General features: G+C 41.5%; 1 protein-coding gene across 1 annotated transcript in view; it reads right to left on the bottom strand.

Annotated features, from left to right (window-relative positions):
• RYR2 (ryanodine receptor 2) overlaps positions 1 to 22,042 on the bottom strand; it is a gene marked incomplete at both ends in the record, with an annotated part of 554,680 nt that overhangs the window by 16,538 nt on the left and 516,100 nt on the right. Inside the window, 9 exons of the mRNA XM_080717126.1 lie at positions 134 to 280; positions 1,722 to 1,782; positions 7,470 to 7,603; positions 10,951 to 10,993; positions 12,287 to 12,417; positions 13,916 to 14,137; positions 15,357 to 15,443; positions 18,417 to 18,564; positions 21,238 to 21,305. Coding sequence (XP_080573252.1) covers positions 134 to 280; positions 1,722 to 1,782; positions 7,470 to 7,603; positions 10,951 to 10,993; positions 12,287 to 12,417; positions 13,916 to 14,137; positions 15,357 to 15,443; positions 18,417 to 18,564; positions 21,238 to 21,305 — 1,041 coding nt within the window. The remainder of the gene's footprint in view (positions 1 to 133; positions 281 to 1,721; positions 1,783 to 7,469; positions 7,604 to 10,950; positions 10,994 to 12,286; positions 12,418 to 13,915; positions 14,138 to 15,356; positions 15,444 to 18,416; positions 18,565 to 21,237; positions 21,306 to 22,042) is intronic.

The raw sequence follows: 22,042 nt of genomic DNA on the forward strand, positions 1-22,042 counted from the left end.
ACTCTCGAGGCTGTCCTCAAACCTGCAATCCTCCTGTCTCAGTGTCCCAAGTACTGGGATCACAGGCATGCACCACCACTCCCAGCTTGCTTTTGAAACATTTTCTGAGAAAAAGTAAAAGATGCATATTTACCTGCTTGCCATTGTGCGTCACTGATGACAAGATGGTTCTTAGGGTCTTGAATCCCATAGCAATGTCAAGAAGATGAGCAGCAAAGAAGAAGTTGTTATAGTGCCCAAGAACGGACATAGTCATATACCAGGCCAGGTAGAGGAAGGACTGTTAAGACGAACGGGGAAAAGCGTATCAGATAATAGAACACATGACTACTGAAAATGCCGATTCACTTTTTATAATCATGCTGATTCACTTTTTATAACTCATACCCTTAGACCCTACTGTTATCATTCTAATTATTAGCTGCATTAGTTCTTTGTATATTTCATAGAGTCTGTTCTTCAGAAAGGCTCAGTGTTATTCTCTCCTTTAGAATAATGACTTTTCTTATTTATCTTCCCATGGAGATTAAAAAAAATGTGTTAACAGCAATCCACTAGATGCCAACATCACCTACTTGTGACAACCAAAGATGTCTCCAGACATTGGCAAATGTCACCTGAGGGCAAAACTATCTCCCAGTTGACAATCCCCATTCTATACCTAACCAAAGACCCAGCCGACCTCCCCTCCCTTTTTTTTCTTTTGCCTTTCATTTATTTGTACACTCGGTTAGCATTTGTTGACACCTGTTATGGTCAGGTCGAGAATGTCCCCTGAAGAGCTTAGGGTTGGTATGAGTTAAGTCATGAAGGTTATAACGTCCTCAGTAAATAAGTGTAATGGATTTACAGGGTGATAACCTTGGCCAGTTGGGTGTGACTGGACACAGTGGGTCCCTGGGGATGTGGTTGGGGATTCTGCTTGGGCTTTCGGATTCCTTTGCTTGCCCGCTCCCTTTTTTGCTTCCAGCCTCCGTGATGTGAAAGCAGAGCTTTGTGAGTTCTTCCCCTCTGCTTCTCCTGCTGCCATGCCCCGAATTTCAGATCCAGCCTCACACGGACTGAACTCAGAATTTCTGGGAAGCGGTTAGCAAATGGATCTTCCTTCCTCTACACCGAATGATCATTTTGGACTATAGCAGTGAGAATACTGACCAAGACCCTACCATTTATAAGCAATCATTCAAAGTGTTTTATTAGCCAAACTTTGTACATAAACCAAACAAATTCTAGGAATAACTAAGATACTATTCAATATTACTGAAAATGAGAGTAAATCTAATAATAAAAATGGTTCAAGAGGACAAGAAGGCTCTGTAATGAGGTTGATTTTTATTAGTAGTACTGGAGTTCAAAATCAAGTATAGCTCTGTGGTACAGCCTCACTTCTATTTGTGTTTTATTTTGAAACAGGGTCTCCCTAAGTTGCTAAGTTTAGCCTTAAACCAGCCACCCCCTTGCCTCAGCCCCTCAAATACTAGAATTACAGACATATGATGCCACTGTGTCAGGCATATATATTTATACTTTAACCTTTTGGCCTTTGTAAGAAATGAAACAAGAAATGGGCTGATTAACCACATCTGTCTGTGGGTCCTTCTTGGATAAGGTCTATAGTAGGTATACTGGCATTTGAATAAAGATCTTAAATAACTGTCCTTTCCTCTGCAGTAAATGCTACAGAGTCATCTAATAAAGCCTGCTTTCTGTGACTGGCTTACATTGTCAGTGAAGACGACTCCAAGTTTCCACATCTGATACTTCACATCAATAGAGTTCAATCTGGAATGACAAAAAAAGAACAATTTATAGATACACATATTAAGCAAAGACTTCAAAGATACCTAGGCTAGAAGGAGCCTGCCTGTGTCCAACTTTCATGGAGCAAGATGGAACCCTCCTCAGGAGGCAGGTTCTACAGAGGTGCAAAGGAAGGGCAGAGACCCTCGGACAGCGATCAACATTCCACACTGTTTTCCTTTGGTATTAGAGATTGAACCCAGGTGTGTTCTACCACTGAATTACATCCCCAGCCCTTTTTTTTTTTCTTTTGAAATAGGGTCTCATTAAGCTGCTGAGACTTTTATTAAAGTGCCGAGGCCCCTCTCAATCCTGTGATCTTCCCTTCTCAGCCTGCAAAGTCCCAGGATTACAGGCACGCACCTGCGCCCTGCAATCCCTGGTGCTTCTTTAGGCTACATCTTAAAGAAACAAAACAGCACACTGCCACCTCTTGTCATTCAACAACAGGCTTTGGCTTCTTGTTTTCCTTTCCTACATTAACTACAAGCTAAACTCACTGAGCATATGACCCCAACTCCAGCAAGCCACACAAAACCGCGTGTGCGGAAAAATGCTCCTGGCTCCCATTCTACATCCGTAACTACATTTGGACAGAATTTTTTTCCTTTCCATAATAAAAGCTTGCATAAATGTGCACATTTATTTGGCAGAGGTATTTATTTTATAGATGAAAGAGGTTTTTTTCATTTTATTTTTGTTTCCAATTTCTTTCAATAACCTCACCTTCAGCATTCAATTTTGCTTTCTTTCTCTTTTTTTTTTTTTTTTTGTACTAGGGATGGAACTCGGGGGCATTCTACCTCTGAGCTACACCCTCAGCCCTATTTTTTGTTTTGAAACAGGGTCTCAGTAAGGAGCTGAGACTGCCTGCTTTTTCAGTATCCATTTCTATTCAGGCAGCAATCCGGCCCTTCCTGGGGCTCCCGGAGCACCTTGTGGGATCCTCCCCTGTATTACCATGCCACAGCAGCTGTGTGAGATCGTGATGCTGTACCAGCATGCGTGCACATGTGCACCACCTTCCCTGGTTTATCAAGTCCCCAGCACCAATCAAAATAACTCACACATTAAATATCTCTTGATGATGTGTTGAATGAATGCGAGCATAAAATATTCATAATATTTGCATATTAAAAGTATATGCATTAGAGTGTGTTATTTTTTTCCCCCCAGAATTTGCTGCTGATTTATGGGCTTGAAATTATGGTAACTTCGTCAGTCTTTCAGAATTCCAATCTCAAGTAATTGACATTTTAATATATGAAAGGATACATTGAAGTGTAACGGGAGTATTATTTTCATTTGGGGTGTGTGTGTGTGTGTGTGTGTGTGTTACTGAAGTTTGAACCCAGGGGCACTGTACCTCCAAGTTACACTCCCAGCATTTTGAACTTTATATTGCCATAAAAAACAGGGTCTCACTAAGTTGCTGAGATCGGCCTCGAACCTGTCATCCTCCTGTCTCAGCCTCTCAAGTGCTGTGATGACAGGTGTGTGCCACCACAGCAGGTGGTTAGTACTGATTTTATTTTATTTTATTTTATTTATTTTTTTTGTGGTACTGGGGTTCCTGGAAGCCTTTCTACCTCTGGGCTACACTCCCAGACCTATTTTTACATTTTTTATTTAGAAACAGGGTCTCCTAAGCCAGCGCGCGCGGCTGGCTTCGAACCTGCGTGATCCTCCGGTCTCCGCCTCCCAAGCGTGGGGATTACAAGCGTGCGCCACCACGCCCGGCGATAGTACTGATTTTAAGATGGCCTTCCCACGTGCTCATGGCTTAGCTTCTGGTTACTTCAATCAGTTCTGTTACTTAGGCCAACCTTTAGCTCTCTGTGTGAGGGCATGCAGCTGCTCACTGACAGCAATGTCACAGAAGATTTTTCCCTCGAAGGGTGAAAGTTTCATTTGCCTCTACCTGCCCGGGATTATTTTTTATTCATGCAGTGTAGTCATGCATCTTAATGGGGTACAAGATGGTGAAGACACACATGCACACGTCACCACTTAGCCCGTCCCCACTCCCCACCGCATTCCCTCCTTCTCATGTTTGGCTTAGTGATTGGCTTTGATATGTTTGTGAGATTATTTTAAGAAAATAAAGTTGTCTTTGAATTTTAACTTTATCATTACAGGAGACTTTTAAAAGTTCTATTAAAATGGGGCGTGGTGTTGCTCCCTTTTGTAATCCCCGTACTTAGGAGGCTGAGACAGGAGGATCTCAGTTCATGGGCAGCCTCAGCTATTTAGTGAAGCCCTCTGCACTTAGGGAGACCCTGTTTTAAAAACAAAGAATAAAATATAGGGCTGGGGTGTAGCTCGGAGGTAGAATGTCCCTGGGTTCCATCCCCAGTTCTGCCAAAAAAAAAAAAAAAATTCCGTGAATATTTACAATAGGTTTCAGTATAAGAATAATTTTTCAAACATACTTTTATTGATGTATTGTAGTCTCAGCATCGTAATGTAGTTCAGAGAGGAAGAGACACACATGCACACAGCACTTGGTGAGCTGGGGACCCCATCCCACCCCGCACACGGCACTGAGACGGGCAATGGTCATTTCACGCATGTACATGCTGAAGTGGAAGTGTCTCCATCAATCCTCCTCTCCCCAGCACCCCCTCCCCTAGGCATTCCCATCCCCCCTGGGGCTCCTCCATCATCTAGAGTCCCTCTTCAATCCCAATTGCTCCCTAGCTTCTGCATATGAGAGAAAGCACATGACTTCACTCTCTGAGACTGGCTCCTCTCACTTAACAAGATAATGTTCTCCAGGAAGCGCTGGAAAATATCAACTACGGGGCAATTTGTATGCACGCCATTATTTTCCAGGAGAACAATCCGAAGCAAAAAAAAAAAAAAAAAAAAAAAAAAGGTTTCTATCAGGACGTCTCGATTTCTTTATAACATTCTTTTAAGATTAGTTGCATTTCCTCCCATCACACTATGGTACAAGTTCTCGGTCGTTATCATAAAGTATTTCCTTTTCGTAGTGCATCATATCCCTTTCTACTGTCAGTAGTAGCCAAGCTGCTTGAGGCTGACCCCATCCCCAGGAAAGCATAATGGCTGGTCCAGGACAACTGGGCCCGACCTTTCCCTGGCCACAGGTCTTGGCTCAGGCGTAAATCATAAGCCAGAAGCTGGCATTGATGCTTCTGAGATATGAGCTGCCTCCTTCCCCTCCCCGGGAAGACATAAATGAAGAAGCCTCTCTGGATTCTAGCAGCCAATCATCTCACTAGGAAGAAGCCAGCCACTTAAATGTGCATGTACCGAGGCTGATGAGTTTGAGACATAAACACATACATGAATCCCTTTGTGTCTGGACATTCACACTAATGAAATATAGAAACCAGATCACCTTCTTAAAGCTTGAGCTTTGTCAGTGCCTTAGAAATACTACCTATGCATCTTTTTCCCTTAATAGTGCATTACTTACTAGATTTTTATTCTAATTTATTATCCATATTTTAAAGGTGTTAATGAGTGACAAAGTAAAATGTTGGTACTTTGCTAAGAATCAAACTGGAAAATGTTCACTCCATAAGACAATGCAAATATTCACCAATTTTAAAACTACTTATAAAAGATATTTAAAATTTTTTCTTCTATTTTTGTTTTTTGTTTTTGTGGTACTGGGGATGGAACCCAGGGGCATTCTAACTTGAAGAAACACCTCCAACCCTACTTTTTATTCTTTTTTTTGGAAGAGGGTCTGAGTTGCAAAGGCCCTAAGTAGCTGAGGCTGTCCGCGAACTGCGATCCTTCTGTCTCAGCCCCCCAAATGCTGGGATTACAAGCATGAACCACCACACCTGGCTCCTTATATTATTTTAGTCATATTTTTATTCCTGGAGTCACAAATGTGACTCTGGGAAATGCTTAATTTAGTAAGATTATTCAATTCTTCACTGCATATTACACATTTGAAATGTGACTTGAAATCCCAGCCCCACAGTAGTCTTTGTCTAATGTGAATTCTCAGTTAAGGACCTGAATTCTCAGGGGTCATCAATCCATGTCTCATCTTACATACGGTGACACCATCTTTAAATACCACATTTTTTTTCCAAAAGTGCCCAAGTCATATTTTAGTTCTATGTTCACAGCATCTGATGTATATTTGCTTATATAACCAATTTTTAGCTGAGTTCACATTATTTATTTTAGACATAAGCATCCAACCAATGAGACAGGTCAGGTAAAATAACTTTAATGCTAGCTAAAATATCCAAGACAAAATATTTCTCTACAAATGCCGGGCATGGTGGCGCACGCCTGTAATCCCCGCACTTGGGAGGTGGAAACAGGAGGATGGCGCAGGTTTGAAGCCAGCCACGCTGGGTTAAGAGACCCTGTTTCCAAAAATAAAAAAGTATAAAATAGGTCTGGGAGTGTTGCCCGGAGGTAGAAGGGCTTCCAGGAACCCCAGTACCACCAAATATACATACATACATACATACATACATACATACAAACATATACATACACACACACACACACACACACACAGAATCAGAATCAGAAATACCTATTTTCAAAACAATTACTACTTTTCTGAGACCATAAACATATAGGAAAGGCTGGGCTGGGATGTGGCTAGCTCAGTGGCAGAGAGCTGGGTTTAGTCCCTAGCACTGGAAAAAAAAAAAAAAAGAAAGAAAGAAAAAAGGTTATTTTTTTCTTCCAAAATAGTTGGATTTATTTTTAGAATGGCTGCATAATTACATTTTGTGTGTGTGGTACTAGGGATGGAACCCAAGGGTATTCTACCTCTGAGCTACACCCTCAACCCTGTTTAATTCTTTATTTTGAAACAGGGTCTGAGTTGCAAAGGCCTTGTTGAGCAGCTGAGGCTGTCCGTGACATAATTACATTTTTTCTTTTTTTTTTTTTTTTTTTTTTTTTTGCGGGTCTGGGGATGGAACCCAGGGGAATTTGACCTCCAAGCTATACCCCCTGCCCTGCCCTACTTTTTATTCTTTATTTTGAAACCAGGTCTCACTGAGTTGCATTGGGCCTCACTAAGTGGCTGAGGCTGTCCATGAACCAGGATCCTCTGGTCTCAGCTTCCTGAATGCTGGGATTAGAAGCGTGTGCCACTATGCCCAGCTCCTCCAGCCCTACTTTTTGTTTTTGTTTTTGTTTTTGTTTGTTTTTTTATGGTGATACTGGGGTTCCTGGAAGCCCTTCTCCCTCCGGGCTACACTCCCAGACCTATTTTATATTTTATTTGGAAACAGGGTCTCCTAAGCCAGCACGCATGGCTGGCTTCGAACCTGCGTGATCCTCCTGTCTCTGCCACCCAAGCGCGGGGATTACAAGCATGCGCCACCACACCCGGCCTCCTACTTTTTATTTTGAAGCAGGGTCTAAGTTGTTGGGGCTGGCCTTGAACCTGCAATCCTCCTGCCTCAGCCCCTCAAGTACTGGAATGACAGACGTATAGCACTCACACCTGACACCTTCAAGATTTAACAGAGAAACAGCCAATCATTCTAGAGCTGCAGATACCCAGCAGCATGAGACTCGACTGCGCACGCAGACCAAGCTGTCTCGTTGCTCCAACACTGACGGAGAGAAAATCAATGTGCTGTTGACTTCAGAGATGCCCCATTCCCCGTCCGCCCTGTGTGTGCAGGAGGAGCAGACACGGCACTCACACGGCTGATAAGGAGCTGTCCTTCTTTGGCTTCTTCTTTTCTCTGGCATCACTGAAGTCCAGTGCCGCCTTGTCCATACCCAGTAACTCGCTGATTCGGTCTCGGCCGTAGAACTCTCCGTATTTATCCATAACCTGGAATGGGGGCAGAGGTATGGAATTGGCACAAGCCATTACACAACACCATTGACATGTCTGCACACAAAGATTGCGTTTTTTTTAGCTACTCACTTGATATTTACCCTGTTTGGAAGATCACTGAAAAGTCTAGCTCATAGGCTCTCTTCTGAACACAGCACTGATGGTCTTAACAACTCTACAGCATTTTAAATTATGCGTGGTGGTGCACGCTTGTAATCCCAGCATTTGGGAGGCTGAGACCGGAGGATCGTGATTTGTGAACAGCCTCAGCTACTTAGTGAGGCTCTTTGCAACTCAGTGAGACCCTGTTTCAAAATAAAAAATAGGGTAGGGGGTGTAGTTTGGAGGTTGAATGCCCCTGGGTTCTATCCCCGGGGCTGCAAAAAAAAAAAAAAAAAAAAAAAAAAAAAAAAAAAAAAAGAAAATTATGGCTACGAGGAACAGGAGCTGTCACTCTAGGGTGGGAGACACAGAAAAGGAGGGCAACGCACTGGAGTCAGAAGTAAGAAGTGAGAAGAATTAGAAGGGACACAGCCTTTCCCAAAGTCATACTTTGTGCTAGGAATTTCTCTTCATTCCAGGTTGGCACAACCTGTAAGCTTCATCCTTTTTCTCAGATGACTGTCATAATATGAACGTTGCATCTTATTAGCATTCCATTTTGCAGATAAAGAAACTGTCTCAGGAGACTTGACATGGCCATGTTTGCTAACCTTAGTAAAAGTTGGGGCCGGGCAGCATCCCAGAGAAGCCTGGATTCCTGCAGAGACCCCCTCATGCCACTAAACTGGACGTCGCAGGAATGGCATCCTCTCTTGGTCCCTCGTTCAGTCACTCAACTCTCAAAGCAAAGACCCTTAGAACTCCCACTCTAGCAGTCCCTCCACAGCTCCTGCGTCTGCAAGTTTGTCCCCATCTGGCCCCACAGTCATGTCTTCATGTGTATTCCTACCTGGTATAGATGCCCTGTCCATCACGGTCACCACTGCCCATCACCTCCCTCAGCTTCCTGGCCTGCGTCTCCTGCTCTCACCTTGGTCTGGCTTTCCCCTTGGCCATGTTTTTAGATCCATGTTCTATGTGGCTCACAGCCGACCCAGGAGCCCAGTACGTCCAACTTTCTGATACGGCTCTCCTGGCTGCAAGAGCACAGACCACACACAAGACCCCCACACAACTGTGAAGATGGAAAAAACAGGGAAAGTACTGGAAGAAAAGCAGGTGGAGACATCACAGGGAGAAAGGGGGGCGAGAGGAGTAGGGAAGCCGGGATGAGGAGAAAAAGAAAGGGAGGAGCAGAAGAGGAGGCGCAGGGTGTTAGCATGAGAGAATTGGTGTGGATGAAAAGGAAAATATACAAGGAAAGAAAAATGGACTTGTAGAATAAAGAGGGGCTCTTGCTGAATATGTGTAATCAGAGGAATTAAAAGGCTGCATAAATGAGGAATGGTGTTAACAATTTGTCTTGCCTTATTCTCAACATTAAACAGAGGGTTTATGGATCTGGGTGAGAGTTCTTCCTCCCATTCCCTGGAAAGCAAGGTAGTTCCTGCCTTGGGGATGTCAGGAGTGAGATTATCAGGCAGTATAGTCTATTTCTTTGACTAATATAGTTTCCTAAACTGGGAACCCTAAAATATAGCTCCTTAAACTGCAAGTGCACATCTGTCATCCTAGTACGTGGGAAGCTGAGATAGGAGGATTGTAGGTTCAAAGCCAGACTTGGGAACTTAGCAAAACTCTCAGCAACTTATCAAAACTCTTTATCAAAATAAAAAAGTCTGAGGAGGATGTAATTCGGAGGTAGAAAACCCTTAAATTTAGTACAAAAAGTCGTTCAGTACAGAAAAAAAAAATTGTTTCCTAGCCAAACACAGTGGCACATACCTGTAATCCCATTACTTGGGAGGCTGAGACAGGAAGATTACAGATATGAAGCTAGCCAGGGCAATCTAGTGAGATCCTATTTCTAAATAAAAAAGTAAGAAGGGCTTGGAGACAGAATGCTCCTGGGTTCAATTCCCAGGAATGAATACATGCGCGAGCATGCGCGCTTATATTCACACTGCAAATAAATTCTCGCTTCTTCATTTCATTAAACAATTAGTAGAATCAAATGCTTAAATTACCTATTTAAATTACTTTCGAATTATTCCTTGAAAGCTGTTGCCCCAATTTAGCTGTGCTCATATGCATGAGTTCGATGATACTTAAAATGCCACATCACAAGGAGACAAAAAAATAAAAATAAAACACAAAACTTGCACCCAAATATCAAAAACAACACTGCTTTTTTCAACAAGTCTGGACACTCACATATACCCCTGCTTGCTGATGCAATATAGGATAAGCTCTTATATCTCTGCCCAGTATGCTAGTTGTCAACCACCTTTTAAGTACCACTCAAGTGGTGGAAGAAAAAAGGCAGAAGGCCACTTCGTTGAGCAGATATAGCTGACTGTTCACTCTGGACAGCAAAGCCCAGAGCTAGACATCCCTACGAAAGACCGTGTGACCTGAGTCCTTTTGGCAATTCCAGCAACTCAAAGAAGTCAGGAGCTACCCAAGAATTATTGGTGCACAACAACAGTTCACGATTCACATGCACCGTGACCTGTGCTACTTCGTTCAAGATAAGGTATCCATGTTTAGGTCTTATGTAGGAGGCAGGAGAGGAAGGGTCCCTGATAGCCTGTCAGAAGCTCTCAACAGCAGACTCCATCAGGACCACTATCACGACTATCCCACGCCAATAGCCTTGCCACCATCTGTGTTGAGGCCAGAACCACAAGCACAGATTCTTATATATTTATATATTCATTTATTTATTTATTGTGGTACTGGGGATTGAACTCAGGGGACTTTTATCTCTCAGCTGTGCTCCCAGTTGCTATTTTTTAATTTTAAAACAGGGTCTAAGTTGCAAAACATTGGCCTCAAAATTCCAACTCTTTTGTCGGAGCCTCTTAAGTACTACGATTACAAGAGTGTGCTACCTCATCCAGCTATGAAACCTTAAAGATCTTTGAGGTTATAAGAAAAGAAAATGGCCTATGGCCAATGTAGGTCATTTAGGCAATTTCAAAGAAAATTCTTACCACTTCTTATGACTTTTATGGCCTGAGTTTAAGGATTAATGGATGAAACAATGTGTATTTATTTAGCAGTTGCAGAACAGGGATGTCTTATGTGCTGGTCTTAAAATTCAGATTTAATTCTATTGCCATTTTAAAATAATAAGCAGATAAAATATCGTTCTCTGTGTCTAAACCACGTCAAATTCAAATCTGAATTGCACCTTGAGAAAAAAATAGTGAACTTTTTCCATCAAGAAATATTACCTTTCTTTTAACAAACTTATCCCAGTAGTTGTTGGGAAATGACCTGAAATATATAAAAGCAGAAGGGTTAATTTGCATTATTTTAAAAATGACAAATAACATTTTATTTGAAATAAGTGAAATACTTAAATATGAAAACATAAATCTTGCCATTCATATAAAAGTACAAAAAATCAGGTTACCATCTTATTGCATATTTTTATGTATCATTGGTATAGTAAATATTAATATATTTATATTAATTAGCTTAAATATTAATAAATATATTAATATATAAATATACATACATGTAAGTCACATGGAGATTGAGTTGGTTACTTAAAGGAGTTTATTAATAAGTAACACATATTTATTATTTTTTGAAATATGTCAATATGCAAACTAGTTTGTCAATTGTCTTTAAAAATTAAAGTATCTTAGAAATCAGCCACTGTTTTTTCTACTGAGAAAAAAAGGCATTCTCACCAATCATCCCTCAATGAAACTTCAAGCATAATTCTAACTCATGATTTTGGCATCTCGATCCTTATTTAAAGTTTACTGCAAGGGGCCAACTTGACTAGAATTAGTATCAACGAGCTGAATTGTTAAACAAAACATTTAGGAGTTAGAGTAAGCATGTTGAAAGCCTAAATAAAATTATAACTGGAGAACTCAGAACCTTCTAGAAACTGAAGCTTTTTAAAAATAAGAAAAATGAATCCCAATAAACACATTTATACCACTCTACTCAAAAATACTGTATATCACATTTTGCGGCAGAAAAACCACATGTGGTGATAAACTGATTCCTCTCGTTATTTAGATCTTGACCTCACAAGACTCAATAATCATTGGACAGAAAAAGTATTTGCGCCTCTGTCTTCCATTTTACATTGACCATAATACTTAGCTAGGTTCATCTGAGGCTGCCTGATGGTTTCGTCTGAAAGTTTATAACCTCGATACATTAAAAGTGTGGAATTCAATACTTTTTCCTTTAATGCTACGACTCTTGCCTTGATGAACAATTTCAGCTTCTTGGCTTTGGATGAGAAACCGCACGGCAGGTTAAGTACCCCCGCTACGTAATTCCCTGAACATGGAGCCATGGATGCCAAATCCGATCAGTGCTGAGGAAATGGCCTTAAAGCCTTTCTTGATTAAGGAACTCAGAATAGAGAGGGCCAAAACTGAGGGCATCCCTGAGGAGGCTGACGGCGCCCACTCTTGAATTTCTTTGATGAGTATCTTAGCTATTCTGCACTTGCGCTAAGCATTTGCTAGATCTGCAGGGAATTCCAGCAGAGGGTTCACAATCTCCCCACTCAGAACCGTCCCGTCTAATATGACTCACTGCGTGTTGATGACAAGCCTGTCCCACTGCCCTTTAATATCATCTTCTGAAGGCTGCTCTGTAATATAAAGCCCATCGAATTCCAATTTTCGTGCCACCTCCTTTTCTCGCTTGAAAATAACCAAGGGGACCTATGGATGAAAAATAAAACACACTAAAATTAGTTTAGATGGACTGGCATCTCCTGTGGTCACTGCCTTTACAAAACAGCTTCTGGAAAAGAAATATGCTCCATCCATGTTCTTCCAGGAAGGTAAAGATGAAATGAACATAAATCAGCTACTTTTAGGCAGAAAACAGTATCTAGAAAGTTCTGGAAAATCTGAAGACAAAATCAATATTATAAATATACATGCATGTGTTTCAAGCATAAAGTGGTTCACAGATAACTGCATTAATGGCACTCTTCTAAAAACTGTCTTCAATACATACATGTATGTACTTAGGTGTATAGTTATGTTTATATATCCTGTTTACATATCATATACATATACCTAGGTATATACCTATGTATATGAAGCTTCCAGTAGCCATATATATATCAGTGTGAATGGACATAAAAATTAGCAATCTTACTTATATTCTAAAATACACGCTACTACAAAATGCAGTTTTGAGAAATCTCAGTAATTCCACGCTCAGCATGTCCACAGGCTATTTGAAGGCAAACTTTAATCTCGAGATCAACGAAAACCTTTGTCAATTTGCCAAGATGTCCCCAGGACTTATTCTCTTTTCATGTGAACAGTCAGTCCTTTCAACAAGCACAGGAGGAGGATGCAGGCATTCTGAAAGTATCCAGGACTATTTACCTCCATACCACAAGAAAGGAGAATTTCCTGAAAGAAAGCCTTATACTATAGTCTTATCCTAGGCCCCGATTTCTTTAAACCTTTCAGAAGCTTCATAAGCAAAGGCAAAGATACTAAAATAAAGGCACCCTGGGACAAGGTGTCTTGCTGGGAGAAGATAAACAAGTGTGCAGAGGTAATGGGCAGCTCTGAGCATACACAGATACTACCTAGAATTCTATTTGTTGAATTTTATTGTTCCTTTGGCTGGGCTTGAGGTATAGAGCCTCGTTATTTTCTGGGTCAGTGTCACGAACTGTAAAGCATTTCTGCCAAGGATGGAAAAAGATCATTACCTAGTAACAGAACAGTCAAAATGATTCAGGTGTGTTTGCCTACGTCCTAACATACTAGACATCGCTAGGAGGCACAGCAGGTAGGTACGCTTGGTTCTACGGGTTCAGGTTGCTGGTGAAAGTATTATATGAATAACTATCAATGGGTAAAAAGAAAGCCACAGTGGTCCTTCCTTTTACCAGAGCAACTTGCAGCCACTAATGGCCGGCCACGTATAAACAGAAAGGCCAGGCTCCTGTGCCCCAGACCAGGATGACCCAAAAGGGGCATCTTAGCTTACAGGAAAGTTCCATAGCCTCATCTCTGTGTCTACAGTGAAGCCCAAATATTCCCTCTGCCTTATTCGGCTTCCTGCCTTGCCCCACACATGTAGATTCACGGAATATTCCCCAATTAGCATCACATTCTGCATTTCCATCTTAGAATCGGCTTCTTGCAAAGTCCCATCCCCAACGCCCACATGCCTTGGTGCCTGTCTTACTTTCAGACAGTAGTATCCAATGATGCAGAAGAAAGAGATGACGGTGTGCAAAACGGCCAGGATGCGCAGCGTGGGCTCCATGTAGCCGCTGCTCTCCTCGAGCACGTAGTGGACAGCGATGATCCGGGGGGAGCCGCTGTCCAGGCTGGTGGTAACTTTGGCGTTTTCGCTGGAGCTCCGACTGGGCAGCTCCTTCCCCTCGACCACAGAAGAAGTTGAGACCTGTTTTGAGCCACATAAAGCAGAGTCAGTTTGCCGCATCTGAGATATCATCACCACTGCAAACAAAAGGGAAACACAGCTTTTGCAGTCAACTGAAGGTGAAGTTGTCACTTAAAAGAAAGAAAAGACAGGATGAAAAGGCTGCTTTTCAAAAGTCAAAGACAAGAAACAATTATTCATATGTATATGTATATATATAATATATCTGCTATATGTCTCTTTATTTTTGGTACTAGAGATTAGACCCAGATGCATTCTACATCTAAGCCACATCCCCAACCCAATTTTATTTACTTTTGAAATTAGGCCTTGCTACATTGCTGAGGGACCTCAGTAAGTTGCTGCGGCTGGCCTCGAACCTGTAATCCTCCTGTCTCAGCCTTCCACATGTTGGGATTATAGGTATGTGCCACTGTACCTAGCTAAAAGTATTCCTTCAATGTACACTCTGATCTAATCAAGAGATATAAAGATTCTAATGAATGTAGGAAAAAATTAGATGTATTACCTCAAGATAATCAAGGGAATTTCATGTGACAAGTTACACCACACTCAGATATAGCAGTAAGTAAGGTATGCAGTCAAATTCTGCTAGAAAAGCTATAGGTAAGTCCATTGCTAAATCAAAAGTTTTCAGCCGAAGCCTGTCACTTCCCACGAGCAAATCTACCCTGTTTTCTCGGATATCGGTGCTATACCTGGACCTCAGCTTTTCTTTTATTAAAATGCATTTTTAAAAATTTTTATTGGTAAACTGGGCGTGGTGGCGCATGCTTGTAATCCCAGCATTTGGGAGGCTGAGACAGGAAGATCGTGGTTCACTGCCAGCCTCAGCTACTTAGGCCCTTTGCAACTCAGTGAGACCCTGTTTTAAAATAAAGAATAAAAAATATGGCTGGGGGTGTAGCTCGGAGGTAGAATGCCCCTAGGTTCCATCCCCAGTGCCACACACACAAAAAAATTATTGCTCCACTGTGGTTATACAGCTTAATGGGCTACAAGACGGTAGAGGCACACATGCACACGTCATTCAGCCCTTCCCCAATTCCCCCCATCCCCTCCCTCCTCCTCCTCCTGTTTGTCCTAGTGATTGATGTTTGTGGATGTACGTCGTGTGCATGGGAATGGCTTTGGGTGAGGTCACCAGTGGGTTTCTGAGATCCGTCCATCATCCCAGCCTGTTCTCACACCGGTCATTAACACACTGAGATGCACGTACCTTATAAAAGAGTAGGATGAAATTGATCGCAAATGCAACAAACAAGGCCAGCATCCTCATGTTGTAAAAGTTGCGAGCAAAATAGTTCTGAAGGTGAAAAAAAGTCAGGAAAAGGTCACTGAGTCCAGAGACTTGAAATTGGCAGGGAATCTCAATAAAGCATTCATCCCTTTACCCCAAAACTAACCACTACGAGTCTACTACATAGCAAATAAAACTCTTGGTGCCATGTTAAAGGACAAGATTTGGTTACCACAGAAGAGACAACTAGTAAGAGGAACATTCAACGTGTAAAAAACATTATTTCAGAGAATGCTAGATGCTATAAAGAAATAACACAAAATCGCTTCAAAAGAGTCATGAAGAAAAATTGCGTAAGTAAATCAAATGTTACGAGATCCTCAGATGACCAAAGTAACTCTTAGAAAAGAAATATTTTGCAGGAAAAACTGAAGTCTGCCATGCCAGAAATTAAAAAACACAAAAATAACTACAGGTTAGGAAAACCCTGTTGTAATTAATTTGAGGCAATATAGGGGAAAGGATTCGTTATCCTGGTGCAAGGTGTTTGGTGGGTCTTATTCTTACATTAATAGTCAATGTAATCACACTCGATTTCATAAATTAAAAATTCGAGACTACAGCTATCGCCTTTCTCAATTGATTCCTCTCTTGTGATAGGATAGCACTGTGATCAATCAATCTTGCAATGTTTCTATTCATTGGACTCTAAGAGGGAAAAGAATTGCAAATTGATGGAGTCACTGTAAGGAGTTCTCTCTTGAAAAGAGTACATGTTGGCTTGTGCTCTTATAGTCAATATTACAGTCACTATTGTTCAAATAAGAGAAATTATTGTACCAAATATGGAGAAAAAGGAAAAGGTTTCTCGTTAAGAGATTAGGGTTAGGGAATCAGGTGGTTAGGAAAGGCTTGTTTTAGGAGGTGACCCTGAACAGAGTTCTGAGCACAGCAGGGAAGATAATCAAGACAACACCTGGGGAAGAACATTAAAGACAGGAGCAGCAAGGATGGCCTGAGTTAGAGTGGCATCGGTGAGTCTGAGAAATGGCATGAAGAATAGGAGGAGAAAGAAGGGATAGAATGAGATCAGACAGGCGAGCAGGGGTCAGGGTTTCAAAGGCTTCTGATACAAGTCCGTGTTCTCTTCACAGTGTGGGAGTTTGTGACCAGTGAACCATGGCGGTGGCCATGGAGATGTTAAGAACTGGAAGGACCTTGGATGTATTTGGAAAGAAGACTTGAAAATTATTGCTGGATTATATTTGAAATGATAACTTCTGGGCTGGGTGTGGTGGCACATACCTATAATCCCAGCTACTCTGAGAGCTAAGGCAAGAAGACTGAAAGTTTAAGGCCAGCCTCCACAAACTTAGTGAGACTCTGTCTTGGAATACTAAGAAACAAGACTGGGGGTGCAGCTCAATGTCCTCTAATTTATTAAATTGAAATAAAACAACAGAACCTAGAAGTGGCTTTAAGGAAATGATCTATGGGGAATTCAAGTATTTAATACTAAGTGAGAAATATCTATAAGGTATACAGCTTTGACGGCAGGGGATTCAGCGCCATAAAAACCTCATCGAGGCATTAACACCTCTCTTCCCTTCTATGTACACACTCCCATTTCCACTAGGGTCATTTTTACAATAAAGAACACCATCCTCACTGTGACAGCTTCCTGGCCCATGGCTGGCCACCACACCCACACTGGGCCAGTCACATTGGCTCTCCTTGGTAGGTGAAGCTGGGGCACAGAGGCTGAGGTAGCTAATGCTGGTTAGCTGAGCAGGATGGCCACAGAGACTGGGAAGACAGGGGACTTGTGCATGAAAACCAGTGGGCAAGAGCAGTCACTGCAAAGAGAAGCAGAAAAATTCAAGAGATGAAACAGGAGAAAAGTGAGCCCCGTGATTGAAAGATGGAAGGAACACCTGGATTGCTTGGTTTATTCAACTGCCGCTGAACAAATTGTTCAGGAACCTACTGGGGATACTGCAAAGTGCCATGGGGCTCATTTAAGCCCGAAAGCATCCATGATAGAGCTAACCCTGTTGCTATGGCAACCTGTAGCCTACCAACTTAATTATCCAGCGTTATCTAGAAAATATTTTTCTCCACATACTTTATAATAAAAAACATAGACAAAGATACACAACATACACAAGATACACAAAACATATATACACAACATATACAATATGTGTATACACAACATATACAAAACATACACAAGATACACAGGAGACTGCATCAAAACCTCTACTCTCTTTATTCTTTTGCTTCCAAGGAATAACCTTGAATTATCATTAAGGGAAAGTTGGCTCATTGATTTAATATTTTCATAAGAAATTTTTAATAAAAGGTTGTTACAGAAATATGGATTAAAACAGTTTTGGAACTATACTATCAGTTATGTGCACTGTATATGGCATGTTTTGTCTTGAGCAATTGTGGGATTTTAGAATATACATACTGGCTTGCTCTCATGTCTTTGTAGGAAGACCACACTACTACTCTGAAGGTAAGTAGAGATTATGGATTTGACAAGAGAGATCAGAAGACCAAAGACACTCACGGTCAAAATTAAACGCCCTAAAATAGTTGGGTAAAACCCACAGTCAGCCCTTCCTATCTGCTGGCAAGGCATCCATGAATTCAACCAAAGATGTATAGAACATATTTGGGGAAAGTTACCCTTCTACGACTCCCTTCTCTCTTCTTCCCTAAACAACACAGCCTCACAACTGTGCTACTTTTATCACAGCTTTTGCACTGTATTAAGCACTCCAAAGAAAGATATGCATAGGTTATGTGCCAATAGTACATCTAGTATACAAGGGACTTGAGAATTTGCAAAGTGTAGTGTTGGGGAGGGGTTTCTGGCGCCAACCCTGCAGGTACCGCGGATGACTCTGCTGGTAGCACTGAATGATTCCCAGGTCGACCCCCAATGGAAGGTCAGTGAATAGTTACTGAGCCTGAATCATTATGTTCTCGTGATAAATGGCTAACAGCATCCCCCGCAAAGGGCCTTACGAGGAGCTTCTGCTGGTAGGCGATGATCTTCTTCCAGAAGGCTGACTCGGGGACTTCGGGCTCCCCGTATCTGTGCGTGTGAAGCTGCCGCTGCTTTTGTTTCCCCTTCTCTTCTTTGGCTTTCTCTTCTTTCTCTCCATCTTCTCCCCTGCAAAATCAAATGCACGAAAAGATGAGGTGTTCAGAAAATAAAGAGCTAAACAGGCAGGCATTGCACACAAGTTCACAAGTGAATAGAGACTGGAGATTCACAGCATCATTGCTGAGAAGGTATTTCTCTTCCAATGAGTGATAATATTCTAGAAAATAGGGCAGGGTTTCCTGCTGATTAGAGCCCCTCCCCTCCCACAGATGGATAATTTAGTGAAGCTCAAATCAAAAGGACATTTTTTAGGCTGGAAGAATTGTGTATGTGTGCGTGTGTGTGTTACAGGGGATGGAACCCAGAGGCATTGTACCTCTGAGCTACACCCCCCAGCCCTATTTTTTAGTCTTTTCATTTTTGAAACAGGATCTCACTGAGTTGCTAAGTTTCTCACTAAGTAGCTGAGGCTGTCTGTCAACCGCCATCCGAAGATTCTTTATATCCACAGCTAGCAGATTCCCTTCCAATTGTGCAATAAAAGATTTCATTGAAAAATAAAAATGAAGACTTTTTCTACCGTAACTTTCCAACAATTTTAGAGTTATTTTGCTGATCAACTTTTATAATTTATACCTGAAGATTTAAACCCATAAACCCATAGGCCCAGGCACTTAGTTTTTTCACATGTATAAAGTACATCAAAGTACTAATATATTGTAAGTTTAGTTAACTTCATTAAATGAAATAAATTAACTTGATATAATTATTAGATTAATTCTAATGGTAGAACTAGAAGGACTAAAATTTTATCCTTAAATACATCTGTGTACAAAATATCAGTCCTTCCTAAAAGTCACATATATATCTACATCTACATCTACAGCCATACCTAACCTTAATGCATTGAGGTATAGCTAACATTAGTTTATCAAAGATTTTACTTAATTTTTTTTCAGTACTGGAGATTGAATCCAGGGGTGATTATTTTTTTACCCCTGAGCTATATCCTATACCTATTTTATTTTTTATTTGAAAACAGGATCTTGCTATGTTCCTGAGAACCTCACTAAGTTGCTGAGGTTGTCCTTGAACCTGTGATCCTCCTTTCTCATCCTCCCAAGTACTGGGACTGCAAATTTGCACCAGCACATTCGGCCTATTAATTATTTTATTTGGTAAAGAGCCGCCAATGAAATGCCTGCGACACCCCCTTAGAGGTATCTTTTATGTAGCCATTGTTCTAAATGGTCAAACAATGCACAATCTACGGACAGTGAACAATTCTGACTAAAGAACACACAGTGTGAATGAGCCAGAGAAAATAACAGAACAAACAAGATGCTAATGGGAAAGCAGTAGCACTCTAGACACTTAACTATTTCTTCCACCAATTTTGTAAAATATGCATAAAAACATTACATAAACTTGGGGGCAATATAGGTCTCACCTGTGAACACAAAGCCAGTATTAAAAAGAGGTTGAGCCGGGCGTGGTGGTGCACACTTGTAATCCCTGCGCTTGGGAGGCTGAGACAGGAGGATCGCACGGGTTCTAAGCCAACCTCAGCTACTCAGTGAGGCTTCCAGCAACTTAGTGAGACCCTGTTTCCAAATAAAATATAAAAAGGTCTGGGAGTATAGCCCAGAGGTAGAAAGCCTCTGGGTTCCACCCCCAGTACCACCAAAATAAATAAATAAATAAATAAATAAATAAATAAATAAATAAATAAATAAAATAAAAAGAGGTTGTAGGTCTTTTTTTTTTAACTAGGAATTGAACCCAGGGGCATTTTATCTTCACGCTACACACCAAGTCCTTTTTATTTTGAAACAGAGTCTCACTACATTGCTAAGGATGATCTTGAACCCGCAATCCTCCTGTCTCAGCCTAAGTCCTGGGATCGTAGGCATGCGCCATCATGTCTGGCATGAAACTGTACATGTGAATTGCTTTAGGCCCAACTCCTTGCTTTCTGTTGCACATTTATAACTGTGACCCACAGCACCGCACATGTTGATGAAAATAAGGTTCCTGGGCTCTAAACTAGATACGCTGGAATAGAAGCTTGGAGGCTAGACCCACAAATAGGTGTTCTTAACGAATTCCTCAGGCATGTCTTGTGTAGGGTTGCAGGAATCGGCTTTTGGAGGGTTTGTTTCCTCCCTCCGTAAAAGAACAGAAATACACATCTGATCTTAAAGATGGAAGTTTATCCATCGTCATCTCTTGGAGAGCACCAATGGCCTACTGGGATCTTTATGCTGAGCAAGAATTCCATGAAGGAATCTTTGTGGAAGAAAGACGAGGGAGGAACTTTGATAGCAGTCCTCGTTGGGTGGCGAGGCTCATACCCGCCAAAGACCAAGGTTCCTGCCATCACAGCCTCTTGGCCGGGATGGCAGATTGTGTCATATGGCTCCTTTGCAGGGACAAGAGTCACCTTTACAGCTCCCAAAGAGAGGGACAACACAGGTTTTCAGAAACAAAGGTACACAGCCGGGCGTGGTGGCGCACGCTTGTAATCCCCGCGCTTGGGAGGCGGAGACAGGAGGATCGCGCAGGTTCGAAGCCAGCCGCGCGCGCTGGCTTAGGAGACCCTGTTTCCAAAAATGAAAATGTAAAAATAGGTCTGGGAGTGTAGCCCGGAGGTAGAAGGGCTTCCAGGAACCCCAGTACTACCAAAAAAAAAAAAAAAGAAAAAAAAAAGAAACAAAGGTACACAGAGGCTATACATACTCAGCCTTCTCAGGCTCAGACTTGGTTTCTTCTTTCTCTTCTTTTTCTTCTTCTTTCACCTTCTGTTCCTTGAATAATTTGGTGGAGAAAAGAAAAGCAGAATTATAGACCTCCTTTGAATGTGTCCAGGGGGCTATGTGACCACCTGTCAAACCACACAGGACATAAAGGTGCCAGGCTCCTTTCTGTTCTACTGGTCTAAATTTTTTAACTTTCTTTCTGCAAAAGGTATGTGTTTTCTGGGTTATCTTTTCTTCCTTTCTTCTTTCTTTTACCTTATCTAGTTAAGTTTTTCTCATCCTTTGAGGCCAATTTAATGCTACCTCTCAGTTCTCAGCTAACAATTTTGAACCATAATGGTATCTCATTTTTTCAACATAGGCTACTGTCTACTGAACATTCTATTTATCACTTTATAGTTTTGTTGAGGTACTTTTTTGTGGTTGAAACCAGAGGCATTCAACCTCCAAAATATACTCTCAGCCCTTTTGAAATACAGTCTCACTAGGTTACTGAGGTTTTCATTAAGTTCCTGAAGCTAGTCTTGAACCTGTTTTAGCCTCCCAAGTACTGGGATTGCAGGCATTTGCCAACACAGCGGGCTAACTTAATAGTTATCCAATTTCTTCATGTGTGTTAGGTCTGGCTAATAAGTATATTAACCAGACCAAGGCCACATGAAAGCAATGCCTACTTCTTGATTTTTAAGCCTATTATTTCTATGATGTCAAATACAAATACCCTTGACGTACTGGCAGACAGAACCGTGGCTTCACTGACTAATGTCCTAAGGGTGCAGACTTCG

The sequence above is a fragment of the Muscardinus avellanarius genome, assembly GCF_963383645.1.
Source record: "Muscardinus avellanarius genome assembly, chromosome: 20".
Lineage (NCBI taxonomy): Eukaryota > Metazoa > Chordata > Mammalia > Rodentia > Gliridae > Muscardinus > Muscardinus avellanarius.